General features: G+C 43.8%; 1 protein-coding gene across 1 annotated transcript; it reads left to right on the top strand.

Moving 5' to 3' along the window:
• Window positions 1-693: 693 nt before the first annotated feature.
• LOC306787419 (mitochondrial adenyl nucleotide antiporter SLC25A23-like) lies at window positions 694-16,020 on the top strand (the record flags this gene model as incomplete). Its single annotated transcript, XM_079282538.1, has 10 exons — window positions 694-855; window positions 9,073-9,196; window positions 9,321-9,408; window positions 10,459-10,570; window positions 10,745-10,903; window positions 11,944-12,096; window positions 12,256-12,369; window positions 14,977-15,144; window positions 15,608-15,758; window positions 15,839-16,020. Exons 2-10 carry the CDS (start codon window positions 9,166-9,168, stop codon window positions 16,018-16,020), a joined length of 1,158 nt encoding a protein of 385 aa, XP_079138664.1. The 5' UTR covers window positions 694-855; window positions 9,073-9,165.
• Between the last annotated feature and the right edge of the window lie 812 nt (window positions 16,021-16,832).

Raw genomic sequence — 16,832 nt, 5'->3', positions numbered from 1 at the left:
AGTAGAGGATACGTGTGAAATCGTGTGCACGCAGAATGGTGAACGATGAGACTACTAGTCACTCCTAACAGCTGAATTCAGCACGCCTAAAGAAAAGCTCATATCACGTCTTCTAGTAAACCGTTTGACCTGCTTCTCTGGCGCCGTTCCTGCTCTCGAGCGTAGACTGCCGTGAGCGCGCGCTGAAGATTCAATTAGCGTGACGTATCAGAACAGCGTCAGAGAGAGAGGTGGATTACATGTGTTTTGGTTTGAATGTTTGAACCTTACTCATTGTAAAATACAAATAACACATCATACACATTGACATTATTGAGGCGCTTCGCGCGCGCACAGTTGTGTCATCACTGGTTTGAGACACTGCGGTAAAGCCGGCTGCTCGTTCGCGAGCTATGATGGAAACTTTAATTCATCTGAATGAGTTTATGGATTTGTGTGAGCCGGTGTGACAGAGGGACCCGGGTAACCGATACATCTCACTATAGCCGGTCTAAGCCACATCTTCCATCCACCCGTCCGTCTCGGGGAAGGAGAAGCGCAGCCTCTTGTTATGCTGTCTCTCTGGAAACAAGGACACTTCGTCCAGTGTTATGCACGGCTGTGAAACGACCAGTCGAACATAGAAGCCTCTCTTTCTTTCACATGGGCGAAGACGAGGAGGGGTCCTGCACCCAGACTCACCGCAGAGGAAACGAAGCAAACGGAGACACCGGAGCGTCTCTGGACCCGGACGGAGAGAGAAGATATGCAGAGCTGTTCAAGCAGCTGGATTTGAATGAAGATGGCAGGGTTGACATCAATGAACTCAGGACCGGACTGGCAGCTCGTGGTTTACACCGGGGAGAGGCTGAGGAGGTGAGGCGACAACCGGTGTTAGCGCGTGAGACATGCTGACAGGAGCAACACACTCACGGTCACTCACAGCTGCTTTATTGCTGAATTCATGTTCCATATATAAAACATATGAACTATTTTGTATAGGCCTATAGGAGTAACACAGAGGCAGATGCCACATTTTATCCTCTTTGCTAATGATGAAGGATGATTAAGAGGCACCCGTGTTTGCTTATATAACATATCATCTGTTAGAGTCAGTGAAGTATCAGTGTGCTACACAAATATATACAGTCGCCTTTACTGTCAGCACACAAAAGTTGTAGTCGTAGTAATACTAGAAATATTAGCAGCAGTAGTAGTTGTCGCAGTATTCGTAAGAGCATTCATTATTTCAACAAAAAAGCCTAATTTTGAGCTAAACGTTTGGATACAGTTAATCCATGAGGCTTTTATTTTGAAAGGGTGGGACTGGGTGGGGGAGGGAGGGAGGGGGAGAGGAGACATAATCATCATGTTTGACACATAAACAGAGGTTATTAAATGGCAGGCTTCATCACAAGCAGTTCAGTTAGAATTCACTCTCTGGGGCTTTTATTTTGAAATGGGGTGTGGGGGGTGGGGGAGAAGGGGAGAAGGGGAGAGGAGACAGAATCATAATGTTAGATAAACACAAACCAGTTATTAAATGACAGGCTCATCACAAGCATTTCAGTTAGGATTCATTCTGTGGGGCTTTTATTAAAAAACGGCGTGTGTGTGTGTGGGGGGCGGGGGGGGGGGGTGGAGGAGGGGGGAAAGACCTCTAAAGAGCCCTAAGACCTGAAAGACTGTATGAGAGAGAGAGACACACACAGAGAGAGAGAGAAGAAAGAATGAGTGAGAGAGAGAGCGAGAAGAAAGAATGAGAGAGCGAGAAGAAAGAAGAAAGAATGAGTGAGAGAGAGCGAGAAGAAAGAATGAGTGAGTGAGTGAGTGAGTGAGTGAGAGAGAAGAAAGAGAGAGAGAGCGAGAAGAAAGAATGAATGAGAGAGAGCGAGAAGAAAGAATGAATGAGTGAGTGAGTGAGTGAGTGAGAGAGAGAGAGAGCGAGAGAGAGAGAGAAGAATGAGTGAGTGAGAGAGAGAGAGCGAGAGAGAGAGAGAAGAATGAGTGAGTGAGAGAGAGAGAGAGAGAAGAAAGAATTAGTGAGAGAGAGAGAGAGCGAGAAGAAAGAATTAGTGAGAGAGAGAGAGAGAGAGAGAGAGAAGAAAGAATTAGTGAGAGAGAGAGAGAAGAATGAGTGAGTGAGTGAGAGAGAGAGAGAGAGAGATAGAAGAATGAGTGAGTGAGTGAGTGAGTGAGAGAGAGAGAGAAGAATGAGTGAGTGAGAGAGAGAGAGAAGAAAGAATTAGTGAGAGAGAGAGAGCGAGAAGAAAGAATTAGTGCGAGAGAGAGAGAGAAGAAAGAATTAGTGAGAGAGAGAGAGAGAGAGAGAGAGAAGAAAGAATTAGTGAGAGAGAGAGAGAAGAATGAGTGAGTGCGAGAGAGAGAGAGAAGAAAGAATTAGTGAGAGAGAGAGAGAGAGAGAGAGAGAGAGAGAAGAAAGAATTAGTGAGAGAGAGAGAGAGAGAGAGAGAGAAGAAAGAATTAGTGAGAGAGAGAGAGAGAGAGAAGAAAGAATTAGTGAGAGAGAGAGAGAGAGAGAGAGAGAGAGAGAGAGAAGAAAGAATTAGTGAGAGAGAGAGAAGAATGAGTGAGTGAGTGAGTGAGTGAGAGAGAGAGCGAGAGAGAGAGAGAAGAATGAGTGAGTGAGAGAGAAGAAATAATTAGTGAGAGAGAGAGAGAGAAGAAAGAATTAGTGAGAGAGAGAGCGAGAAGAAAGAATGAGTGAGAGAGAGATAGAGAAGAAAGAATTAGTGAGAGAGAGAGAGAGAGAAGAAAGAATTAGTGAGAGAGAGAGAGAGAGAAGAAATAATTAGTGAGAGAGAGAGAAGAAAGAATTAGTGAGAGAGAGAGAGAAGAAAGAATTAGTGAGAGAGAGAGAGAGAGAGAGAGAGAGAGAGAGAGAGAGAGAGAGAGAGAGAGAGAGAGAGAGAGAAGAAAGAATGAGTGAGTGAGAGAGTGAGTGAGAGAGAGAGAGAGAGAGAGAGAAGAAAGAATTAGTGAGAGAGAGCGAGAGAGAGAGAGAGAGAGAGAGAGAGAGAGAGAGAGAGAGAGAAGAAAGAATTTGTGAGAGAGAGAGAGAGAGAGAGAGAGAGAAGAAAGAATTCGTGAGACAGAGATAGAGAGACAAGAAAGAATTTGTGAGAGAGAGAGAAGAAAGAATGAGTGAGAGAGAGAGAGAGGAATGAATGAGTGAGAGAGAGAGAGAATAAAGAATGAGTGAGAGAGAGAGAGAGGGGAAAGTGAGTGAGAGAGAGAGAAGAAAGAATGAGTGAGAGAGAAGAAAGAATGAGTGAGAGAGAGAATAAAGAATGAGTGAGAGAGAGAATAAAGAATGAGTGAGAGAGAGAGAGAGAGAGGAAAGAATGAGTGAGAGAGAGAGCGAGAGAAGAAAGAATGAGTGAGAGAGAGAGGGGAAAGAATGAGTGAGAGAGAGAGAGAGAAGAAAGAACGAGTGAGAGAGAGAGAGAAGAATGAATGAGTGAGTGAGTGAGAGAGAGAGACACCTCTAAAGATCCCTAATGCTGTGTTCACACCGGTCGCGTTGATTTTTTGATGCGCGTCGAGATTACATACAAAGTCTATGCACAGACGCGATGAGACTGGCGCGCCGCGATTTTGCGATGGCACGGCGCGTTGGACGCGTTATTGCAGTGCGGTGGACGCGGTGGACACGTTGGACGCCGCAAAATCGCCAACGCGCGAGTTGAAATTTTTCAACTCCAGCGACATAATCGTGTGACGCTGTGGCGCGATAGCCTATCAGCGTTGAGTTGCTCCCCCTGTCATCACTGGCTTCCTGCCGTTGTTGAATCAGGAAATAAATCCTGTAGCCGTCTGTGTTCACCCAGAGCTCTACGATACCTCATATCAATAGAGACCGGACCAAACTATGCGTATACATGTGTGTGTGTAAACCATACGGTACAAACAATGAATAGACGCTGCCGTATTTACGTCTACGTGACGTTATTGAGTGCTGGTGGAGCTGCTACGATGTTAGCATAGCCTAGCACCGATCCATCAGAGCTCCATTGAGAAGACCAGTAACCTACAAATCTGTATCATTACGTAGTTATTTCGGAGTCCCTTTTTGTCGGAGAAGACAAGTACAAATCGGCATCATTACGTAGTTATTTCGGAGTCCCTTTTTGTCGGTTTATTGCCGTTGAATCACAGCCAAATCAGTTTATTTTGTGTTCCTACAGCTGTAGTAAACAGCGACCGGTGGCTTGCTAGACACAGTGAATACAGCTCGATACAATCCACGGAGCTCCTCTGAACAATATTATGAACTAGACATGACGGCGTTTGGCATTCCGATGTTTGAGGGACTTCCACAACACGTACAAAGCAGCAATTGTCCTTATTCCTTTCATGGTTGACAGCGGAAAGAAATGGCGGCCAGGTGAACGGCTTCCAGTCGATAAACCACGCCCCCTCTCCGGCGCTACTACCAGTACTAATTCTACTACAGCTATTAGTACGACTGCTGATACTACTACTTCTACTACTTCTTCTAATTACAAATACTTCGACGACAACTACTACTGCTACTACAAATATCACTACTGCTACAACTAGTACTTATTCAAATGCTACTCATACTTATACTGCGAATAATACTTCTACTACTACTACAACAAATATCACTACTGATGGAATTCTTTTAAGCTACAGAAACCGTTCGAATATCAAAATGTTCAGCTCCTTCAGCTCATCTCTGCTATGACTTTTTCTATTTCTAACCTTTCAACTTTTTGAATTATTAAGCTTTTTATTTTCAACGGGATCTCTATGGAGAATATTTTGATGAATGAAATGGCTTCAGGCACACAGGTGTTTGCATACACTCCTCTCCCTCTCTCTCTCTGTGTCTCTCTCATACAGTCATTCAGGTCTTCGGGATATTTAGAGGTCTTTCCCCCCTACTCCACCCCCCCCCCCACACACACACACATACACGCCATTTTAAAATAAAAGCCCCACAGAATGAATCCTAACTGAAATGCTTGTGATGAGCCTGTCATTTAATAACCGGTTTGTGTTTATCTAACATTATGATTCTGTCTCCTCTCCCCTTCTCCCCCACACCCCACACCCCATTTCAAAATAAAAGCCCCAGAGAGTGAATTCTAACTGAACTGCTTGTGATGAAGCCTGTCATTTAATAACCTCTGTTTATGTGTGTCAAACATTATGATTATGTCTCCTCTCCCCCTCCCTCCCCCACCCAGCCCCACCCTTTCAAAATAAAAGCCCCATGGATTCACTGTATGTAAACATTAAGCTCAAAATTAGGCTTTTTTGTTGAAAGAATGAATGCTCTTACTAATTCTGCGACAACTACTACTGCTGCTAATATTTCTAGTATTACTGCTACTACTGCTGCTACTACTTCTACTACAACTTTTGCTGTTGCTACGATTACTACTACTGCTACTGCTATTACTGCTACCATAAATATTATTCCTCCCACTACTGCTATTACTACCACTGCCACTACTATTATTACTTATACCACAACTGCTAATACTGCTATTCCTGCTACTACCGGTGCTAATAACCAGTACTAATACTACTACAGCTATTAGTACGACTGCTACTAGTACTACTACTACTGCTCCTTCAAAAACTGACTTTACTATTACTACTACTACGACTACTTATTATACTACTACTACTGTTACATAAAATACTACGACCACTACTACAGCTATTACTACGACTACTGATACTACTACTTCTACTACTTCTTCTAATTACTAATACTTCGACTCCAACTTCTACTACTACTGCTACTACAAATATCACTACTGCTACAGCTAGTACTTATTCAAATGCTACTAATACTTATACTGCTAATAATACTTCTACTACAACTTCTACTACTACTACAACAAATATCACTCCCGCTGGAATTCTTTTAAGCTAAAGAAACCGTTCGAATATCAAAATGTTCAGCTCTTTCAGGAGAGGGGTGATATAACTTCATATTTGTAATCTTTCAACTTTTTGAATTATTCAGCTTTTTGCAATTTTTTAAAAAAATTTAAAAAATTGGATATTGGATATTATGATGACTTCCTATCTCATATTTTCTACCTTCTAAAACTTTGGACTAGAGTCGTATACTTAAAGAACTATTTCTTTTGAAGTGTTACTGTCTCAGACAAGAGTTCGACCTCATCATTTTGATCTGAAAAGCTCTACATTTTGACTTATAGTATTTTATATTATCAGTACATGGTATGACAGAACACCCCCTACAGAAGGTAACTCTTCTGCCTTTAAATAGTAATAGTACCATAAAACAGTGTCATTTCATGTCATTAATCAACCTCTTGCAGTTCAATCACTACTTTGTGTGGCCCAGTTATGACACCATATGAAGACAACCTGTGCAGTTTGCAGTGGAATCTAAGCCTTTGTGGATGAATGTTTTAACAGTGTCTCTGCTACACCTCTGGCTCTCACGTCACTTTACTGTGATCTTCTTGTTTTCGTCGTCCAGTCCAAAGCAGAAAGTTATTTGAAAGGTTATGAAGATTGATGCATAATTCTTTCAAGCACAAAGTCTTACACACACCACCCAGAAGAGAGACAATCAGGACCTGTAGACCTCACCGCCTGTAATCTGGAGTTTACCACATAGGTGTAGGTTCCACTGGGTTTTACAAACCAAGACCTTTCATCATTAAAGTGTAACTTCACCCCCAGGTCTCCGGCTAAGTCCACCCACTGCATCATTTTGAAAAATGCAAAAAAGTGGGCGAGGGACTGGGAGATGAAACCACGGCCAACTCCATATGACGACAGCCTCCAAGCGGCGTCGACAAACATGACAGCTGCAGTAGAGATGGGGGGGGGGGGTGACTCTTTTTACTGACTCAGTAAGTTTGTACCAGTCCCTCACTAAAGAGAGTCATCCAGTGAACTGCCCAAAACACTGCAGCATGAAACAACTTCAACCAACTCTGAGGTAAAGAAAATAACTGTTGGATTTCATCATTGACCAATAAACCACCAAAAAGTGACATTTAAATTCATTGACGGTTAATGGCTCTGTCATGGACCTGTGGCTGAGTGAATGAATGATTTGTACAACCTTCAGCTCAGGGAGTGCGAGTACTGAGTTGAAACAAGCGCTATAGTGACTGCTTTTCTCACAGCCGGGCTATAGAAGGTATTGGAGAGTCGAGGGTGACCATATATTCAAACCCTCAAACCGGGAGCCTTACGTGTACTGCAGGTTCATGCATGTGCATAGAAGTGCTATGAAAACCAAAAACGTAGTCTTGCAGTGTGTGTAGAACGCAGTATTCCATTGCCGGGTACTTTACAAAGGATGGATTAAGCCTCCGTTTTGTTTTTTTTAGAAAAGACAGACTCTCTCTCTGGCTGGGGGGGCCTTCTGGTTGAATGTTCTCCCCGTGTCAGCCTTTGGTTCTCTTCGGGCTCTCCAGCTTCCTCCCACAATTCAAAGACATGCAGCTTCGGTTCATTGATGAATGTAAATTGCCCGTAGGTGTGGATGTGATTGGTTTTCTCTATCTAGCCCTATGATAGTCTGGAGCCCTGTGATAGTCTGGAGCCCTGTGATAGTCTGGAGCCCTGTGATAGTCTGGAGCCCTGTGATAGTCTGGAGCCCTGTGATAGTCTGGAACCCTGTCCTAGGTGAACCCTGCCTTCGCCCAGTGTCAGCCCTCCTCCCCCGTGACCCTGAACAGGATAAGTGGTTAAAGAAAATGGATGGATGGCTTCCAAAATAACCCATATGAGCATTTTTTGATCTACCAACACTTTGAATACAGATGCAATGCAAGCAGGTTTTCTTTGCATCTCTTCAGGTAGCCTGCAAGTCCTTAAAGAGAAACTAGCAGAACTACACAAAACTGTGGAGATGAATATGAGGGGGTTATTAGACATGAACACCCTGGAAAAATAAGGGCTAGCCAATCTTAATTCACTTCACAGAAGGGTCCTCATTCCAATGTCTAAAAATCCAACTGGTTCTCACTAGTTTAGAGGTACAAAGAGCATACACAGTGGCGTAAAGAGTCATGAGCTGAGAAAAGTCCTTTGACTGTTGAGGGCTCTTGTGTTCAAAAGTGCTTAGTGGCCAACAAGTGTTGCCAGCAATCCAGCAATCTGGTAATGCTTTATATTATGCTTCCATAATTTCCAAGACATTTTACATTTCGTCAGAAGTGACTGGAGAACAGGAAACTAAAAAAATGGATTCACTAAGTAAGTTTCGCAAAATTTTTTAAATAAAAACAATTACAAAGATGGATGACAATAGAAACATAAAATTTAGAAAATTAAAAATATGTATCTACTGATGTCATGTTACATATTTTGTGGGTGATGAAGACTGTTAACTAGTTAAACGTTACGTCACAAGTAACTTCACTCGAAGCATAGAGTAACAGTATGCGAGTGTGTTTTTCCACTAGAACTAGTTGTAACGGGTGTGGGATGGACCCAGAAGCAGTACAACGGACACACGGAATAATTGGAACGAAACTTTATTCCAGGCACAACACACAGCAGGCAAACAGTCTCGGATCGGCACACGTGTAGAAATCCACTCGGTGGAACACCAAGCCGTCAGGGGAGAAGGCAGACAGAAACCAGAGGAAGCAGAGGCAGAATCTCGTGGTCAGGGACAGAAGGCTGAGTCCTTTACCGGGGCAGAGGCAAGGCGGAGACCAGTCGAAGGGTAAACGCGGGAAAGTCTGTCATAATGCAGAGAACGATTTGGCCGTGAGTGTGTGTGAGACTGGGGTCTAAATAGTAGGTGCTGCAGAGTGAGCAGGTGAGAGTGATGAGCTGATGAGGTGGGTGAGAGATGAAGGGGCAGAGCTGTGACACTAGTCTTCTTACTTATTGACTTTCACAGGGAGTACCTCTGTCCTCTTCTTCTCACTTGTGTCTCTGTTACACTCTCTATACACCCCGTCACCTCTGTGCTGTCTACATTACCGACACACTCTCACCTGCCCACCTCTACCTCCACCATCTCCACCTGCTCCACCCTGTCTGTACCCGCCTGTGCTCCCTGCTGAGAGTCTCCCTCTGCCCCCACAGATTGTCCTCGAGAGCGACATCAACCACGATGGTTTGCTGGACTTCCAGGAGTTCTCCCAGTACCTGTGGACTCACGAGAAGAGGCTGTGGCTCATGTTCCGCAGTCTAGACCGCAACAATGATGGTGTGACACCCACAACACACACACACACACACCTATGATGCACATACAATACATTTATTTATTTATTTATTATCTGATATCATCGACTGAACAAAGGAGTTGACTCTATCTGTTCTGTTTTCAGGTTGGATTGATGTGGGGGAGATCCAGCTCTCCCTGCACAGGCTTGGTGTGGAGGTCACCATGGAGCAGGCATCCAGAATACTGCAGAGGTACAGTGTGTGTGAGAGAGAGCACAATAAAGGACAAGGACATGTTACAGTCTCTTCAACAGCTCAAAAAGCATTATTTTGTTTTTTCTTATATGCATATCTGTGATTGGTGTCAGCACCACCCCTTACCTCCTAGATCCCATGACTCTTAAGAAGACATCTAACGGGGAGTGGGACCCTTCTGGAGTCTACTTGATCCCTAACAGAAGTAACGTCACTCTGTAGGATAACTAACTGCACATTTCTTTATCTGGGAATTACTTTTTGGCAAAGGAAAGGAAAACATATTTCTTCGTCCATAAAACATTTGGTGTAATGCTTGAAGGTAATTGCTGTCTCTGTACAGGCAACATATCACAAATATAAAATACAAATGTTACTTTGGAACTATTACTATTAGTTTTGCTCTGAGAACAGTGGCACCTCAAACAATGAGGGAGTAAAGTTAATGCCAACTACACACAAAAGAGGAGTAAGATGTGACCACATGTATGTGTTATTGTGGGCCACAAAGTCGGTGTCACGCAGGTGTTTTCATCGATTAGCCTGATTAGCCTCTTTTGTCCACTCTGTGGCCGTGTACAGACTGTGCTTGGTGAACATCTGTCTGACCCTCTTAGTTGTGTTGCATCTTTTAGGGTGGGAGGGGTTCGACCTTTATCTGCCCCACTGGTTCATGAAGTCTAGTGACCTCACATGATTTGAACCTGATCCAGAATAAGACTAACTGACAGGAGCATCAAAGACTACATTTGTTAGCCTATTCCTTTTATTATGGTGTTGGACACACAATGAAAGATAGACAAAAATAAATAACCTGGAACATGACTTAAGGTTTAAACAGGTTCAAGCAGGTTTAAACTGATGAGCTGTTTTGAATGAAGCCTGAGAGAGAAGCTGCTCTCTGGTCCACACCAACCATCAGCTGTCAGAGACACAGGACTTACATTGTGATGCTAGAAGCAGTATGTTATCTGCTGATGGCACTGCACTGGAGGAGATCTCATTCTCTGGAGGAACTCTCTCTCTCTCTCTCTCTCTCTCTCTCAGTATGGACAGGGACGGCACAAAGACAATTGACTGGAATGAATGGCGTGATCACTTCCTGTTCAACCATTTCCACAACATGGAGGAGATCGTCCACCACTGGAAACACTCCCATGTGAGTCATCAGGTTCCAGTTGATAATAATGACCATATGTGAGGTGGTGTTTATGGTAGGAGGCAGAAGATGAAGCAATATCCTTCTTCAAATGAACTTGTTCATTTCACAATATTGAGGCTTCAGGTTAAAAAACAAATACAGATGTCCCTCTCATTTCTGATGTGGTTATAGATGTTTGAAATTGGGGAACATCTGACGGTACCAGATGAGTTCTCAGAGCGGGAGCGGAGGTCCGGTCTGGTGTGGAGGCAGCTGGTTGCTGGAGCGATGGCAGGGGCTGTGTCCCGGACAGGAACTGCTCCTCTGGACCGCGTCAAAGTCTTCCTGCAGGTGGGTCAGTGCACGTCCACTCTGACTGAGACGCAAAGTTCAGTGATGGAGGAACTTTTTAAGGATTGCAATTTAAACTATATATTATACATTGTGGGTAATAGAGCCTGAAGAAATATATTATGAAATAACAATAGGAAAAGTTGGACGAACCAAGGTGAGTTACCACATTACCAGCAGGAAATGCTCTTTAGTATATCCTTCACTCACAGATTATGGGTTTTAATTCCTGTGGAAAGCAGGTATCAACTGTTGGTGAATGCAATGCTGCAGCTCATTCTATCCCTCAAATGCTGCTCTGACATTCACTTACACTCACTTACAGAAACGAAACAAAGCACATGGTGGGTAGTTCAGGTGGGTGGTTGGGGCATTAGCAGTAAAACACAGAGCAAAGTCAGCTCTGCCTGTGTTCACAGCTTGAAATGTCAGCATCCATTTAGATAGCAGAGGAATGACGGGAAGCACTGAAACCTCCTACTCATTTATTGTGTCATTTTCTACAGAGAGCCAATGGAATATTACTAATTGATTAATGATTAAAGGGTTGAACCCACATATCCAATACTAGCCAGTATAATGATTATAATATTGAATGTGTCTTCACACTGCCATTATAGGTGTGGTTGTATTGAAGTTGAAGAGTTACTGTTAAATGAAGCGGTCACTGGTTTTCGGAGTTGTAACTTTATTGTTCTGGTTCATGCTCACCTGCTCAGCACAGCTAGAGACCAGCTGGTGAACATAGTGGAGCATGTAGCAGCTGAAGAGACAGATGTTTTTAAAAACTGAAAGCTAAAAGAGAGTGAAGTTTGGACTTCCATTCATCAGCTGGACACAAACCCTATATGAATGAGAATGCTCTGTTTGTGTAAATAACAAACTGTTGGCCAACATGTTAGCATACTGCGTAACCTTTCTACCTACAAAGTCTTCACCCACGGCAGTGGGGTTGGATGTGCACACTAGCCTACAGTAACATGTCAAACTTAGCGCAGGTTGTAATAAAGATGACTGATGTGTAGTGTTTGTGTGTTTAGGTACATGGCTCTACGTCTCGGGCCATTAATCTGTGGTCCGGACTGAGGGGGATGGTCCAGGAGGGAGGCGTCTCCTCACTCTGGAGGGGAAATGGCATCAATGTCCTCAAGATTGCCCCTGAATCTGCCATTAAGTTTATGGCCTATGAACAGGTCAGTGCACTTCAATTAATCCACAACAAAGTGTCTAATTCTGTGTATACCTTTCCACTTCCTTTTTCTCATACTGCATTTTATCACGACCACTCCTTTGCTCTCTTCAAACATCTCCATCCATGGCTTCCCATCCTCCTGTTCCTTTTCTTACTCTAGATCAAGTGGCTGATCCGAGGAAGTAAAGAGGGGGCCGGTATAAGGGTTCGAGAGAGGTTCATTGCTGGCTCTCTGGCAGGAGCTACCGCCCAGACCATCATCTACCCCATGGAGGTTAGTTTGAAGTGTGTGTAGTTGAAGGGTTCATATTAAGATCGGGCAGACAGGCTCCACTGTTTCTGCTGTTTGTATTGTACTCTGTTTTAAATACATGCAAATGAAGTCATGGTTCAAAAGCTCCTTTAAAAGATCACTTTGTTGGGACCATGTGGATGTGGTTTCACCATCTGGTCTGAACAAAGAAAGTTAGGCCTGAGTTTAAGATAACACCAACCCCCGGGAACGTTTAGCTTAGTGTGTCTGGGGCATAATTTGGTCACATAGTGCAGTGATTCTTAACCATAGGGCCGCGGCCCATCATTGGGCCGCGAGCGCCACCTAGAGGGCCGCGAAAAACTTTCAGTTTTGCACCTGTGGGCCGCGAGGGCCGCGGGACCGCATAGGTTATCAATTGAAGACACCAGAGATATTACTGTTATCCATGAGACACTCAGTTACAATACAGCTTCCCACCACCTGGTGGCGGTAATGCGTCAGTCAGTTGTTTAACAAGCTGCAATAAGCAGAAGAAGACACTCAGCTAGCCGCTAGCCTGTAGCGAAAGTTATGGATAAGTTATTAAAAAGAAAAAATGAAGACGACAGTGGTGCCATACCCCCCAAAAGTCTAAATGTGTGCGCAAGTACAACCCTGACTTTCTGAAGTACGGCTTTGTGAACGGAGGCAACGAGGCAGAGCCGAGGGCTCAGTGTGTGGAATGTGAGCTAATGCTATCAAACGAAGCTCTGAAGCCTTCAAAAATAAAGCGACACCAAGCGACGAAACATCCAACGCTCGTGGGAAAGTCTGTTGGGCTTCTTGTTGTGTATGCAGGTTTACATACACATGATAATAAATGTCTTTGTGATCATCACATTGTATCATCTCATTTATTTAACAATTTTGCCTGTTCAACACCGGCATCCTCGATCCCCTCCCCTTCCGTTCCTACGGCTTGTTTGCGCAAATACGTCACAAAACATGTCCGTGTTTGGTATCCCAGCATGCCCAAAATCCTCATCTTTGCAAAGAAATCATCGATTTTCTTTCATTTCTTATGGTTTCTCCACAAAAGGAGCCCACACACACACTGTCCAAAGTCACCATAACCGCTGCAAGTCGTATCTTGCAGCATTTCGACGGAAAAAGACACATTACAGACCCGACAACGTGCTAGCGGATGTTACCATGGAGCTACTGCCTTCAGAAAATGCTAGTACTTATAATACAAACCTTATTCTACTCTTCCATAAGCCGTCAACCAACGTTTGCGTAACTGAGCTATTCTCATTCTCGTTCGTGCGCTCGGTCGCAGCCATTAAGCACAGCAAGTCCGCTACTCACACACCATGTCTTCGACCATATATACATAGTTTTTGCAATTTGCAAAGGCTAAAAATAAAAGGGAAATAATATAATATCAAAACATAAAGGGAGAAACACCTTTAGTGTGTCAGAATATCATGTGGTTACCATGTGTCCATTTGGGTCTCCAAATGTCCTTTTAGAGCTCCGCCTGGATCTCTTCATGAAGAAACTCTGTAGAATGGTCATACTTTGTCCAATCTTCTTCAAATTTGAGGCAGTTGTTCACTGATAGTGTAGTTACAGCCCTATACTGTCCTTTACCTGTACAGATACAGCCACCGGCAGTTATTTATACCGAAAGATACTTTTTTATTTTATGCGGACAAAAATCTTAAATTTTTACTGACTCCAAAGGCCCACTGCTCTGTTTCTGTATGACCTACAGGTTGTCTGACACTTTTGATGCATATAGTCAGAGTGGGCCCCGGGACACTTTGTACTTGAAAAGTTGGGCCCCGAGGTCAAAAAGGTTAAGAACCCCTGACATAGTGTGTTTATTACCTTGCTTTGTTTGTTTGCAACAGGTTCCTGTGTTGTTAACGTGTCATTGTGCATGTTCACGGGCCGCAGAGTTAGTGCTGTGAAGAAACTACTGTTGTGTCCCATCTGAGGATCTGCCTTGCCCCCCCACACACACTTTAATAAACAACTGCCTGCTCTCTGAGAACATGCAAGCATCATTTTACTTCTTCAGCTGTAAGACTTGTTGACCAAGGTTGACACCCAAACACCACTTAAGGATGTCCTGAATAGCTGATTCATTCCAGGCTGAACCGGCCGGTGGTCACAGTGTTTATTTTTCACTTTCTTACGTCAGTAGTTACTCTTTGGTCATCGGCCATAGCATGAGCCAGCCTGGCAATCGCAACCACAGACAGCTGCCTGTCAAACTGGGCCAATCTGATCCTTTCAACACTCAGGGGGGGTAGTCACTTTTATTGTGAACTTGACAAACTGTGACCAGTGTCTTGTTTAGATTCAATGTACAAACTGAGGAGGAGTATGTTTAAAGTCTTCAGCAGCATCAGATTCTCTTTCTCCCAAAAAAACTCTGACCCAATTTCAACCAGTTTTCAATCAGAAACCAACGTTGAGATCACGCTTGGTGCTCACTGGGTTTCTTTGTAAATATAAGAATACAAAAACTAGTTATTCCTCCTTGTCCAATGTCCAATTTCAGAAGAATCTCTTGTTCCTATATGTCCTCACTCTTCCATCGTCTTCAACCTTCCCCTGTCCCCCTCTGTTGGGTAGGTGCTGAAGACTCGTCTTACTTTAAGGACGACGGGACAATACTCAGGTATGGCTGATTGTGCCAGACAGATCCTGAAGAAGGAGGGAGTCCGGGCCTTCTACAGGGGCTACCTACCAAATACACTGGGCATCATCCCCTATGCTGGCATTGACTTGGCTGTGTATGAGGTGTGTGTACATTTGCCTATTTTTATTTTATAGGTAATGTAGCCACATTTCGACAATTAGTGAGGGGTGCTGGAAACTACACACAATAATGTAAGGTCTAATTGTATTTAAAGAAATAATAGAAGGTATTTGAATTGATAATTGGTAATTAGATGGTTTGGTGAAAAATATCAAGGTCCCAAGTAACAACTGACTATTCTATATTTTTTATTGTCAACAAATCCCATGAAAAACCAACAATCTATTAGTCCGTGTCTCAATACTTTTGGTCTCCCCGGCTAATGTCAGCGGCTCTCAGTCCCAAGTCAGTCGATTGGTTCCCACTGAAGTCGTGAATCTATAACTATACAGGTTCATTTCTTTAAATCTCAGTGGTTTCCTAAAACTCTCTTTTGCTCTTTCCTTTCGTTCCTCCACTCTTCTCTCTATTTTTTAAACTCTGTCTCACTGCTCATGATTTAAGACTCTGAAGAACGCCTGGCTCCAGAGGTACTGTGTAGGTTCAGCAGATCCAGGAGTGCTGGTGCTACTGGGCTGTGGTACCATCTCCAGCACCTGCGGCCAGCTGGCATCCTATCCCCTTGCTCTCATTCGGACACGTATGCAGGCACAAGGTGAGCCGTCCTGTCAGACATATTCTAAACATGCTGAGCATAAACAATGATCCAGCAATGACCTCCACCTCTTCTTTTAGCCATCACTGAGGGTAAACCCAAACTGACCATGGTGGGCCAGTTCAAATACATCATATCCAATGAAGGGGTACCAGGCCTGTATCGCGGCATCACCCCCAACTTCCTCAAAGTGATTCCAGCTGTCAGCATCTCCTACGTGGTGTACGAGCACATGAAGAAAGTTCTCGGCATGAGTTACTAGACTGCGACGAAGAAGATGGATTAATGACAACAAGGACAGAAAAGGCAAAGGCTTCATTATGCTTGGAAGAGGAAGAGGAGAGGTCATGATGCTGCTCCTCAGTCCTCAACGGAAAAGAAAAGTCTAGGACGAGGAGATGGGAAGAGTGAGAACAACTGAGAGAACAGTTTGAACTTTGGCAGAAAATATTGTGTGAGAATCCATCATTCAGAGAAGGAGCTGAGAGACGATATTCCACTGCTGCCTGTTTGATTCCAGTGTGAACTGAGGTTGGTGGGAGCAGCAGGGGGCATCAACAATGGTAAATGGTTTTGTATAGTGCTTTTCTGGTCTTTCCGACATACTCAGAAGGGCTTTAACACTACTTGTCATTCACTCATTCACACACCGATGGATACAATGCCACCTAACATCAGACTAACTAACATTCATACAGGGAGCAATTTTGGGGTTAAGTGTCTTGCTCAAGGACTTGCTCATGCAACTAGCAGAGCCGGGGATCGAACCACGGATCCTCTGATTGAAGGACGACCCTGCTCTCTACTTAGCCACAGTAGCCCACAGACCGTTTTTTAAATTACCTCCATGGTTCGCTATGTAACCATGGCAACAACAGAAACCACATCTAATTTTACTGGTTTAAGTTCCCTGAAGTCTTCACCTCTACTTGGAGCAGCACCAGCGTCGATGTGTGATTTTCCACACTGGGCCAGCAAACAATATTTATGATATTAGTTAGCTAAATGTAACATTAAGTTGTTGCTTACCCATCTACCCTATTTCAAACTACAACCCATCGTGTTTAGCTACGT

Source organism: Melanostigma gelatinosum, assembly GCF_949748355.1.
Source record: "Melanostigma gelatinosum genome assembly, chromosome: 13".
NCBI classification, from domain to species: domain Eukaryota; kingdom Metazoa; phylum Chordata; class Actinopteri; order Perciformes; family Zoarcidae; genus Melanostigma; species Melanostigma gelatinosum.
Note: the sequence above shows the minus strand (reverse complement) of the source record. Positions and strands in the feature narration are given on the sequence as shown.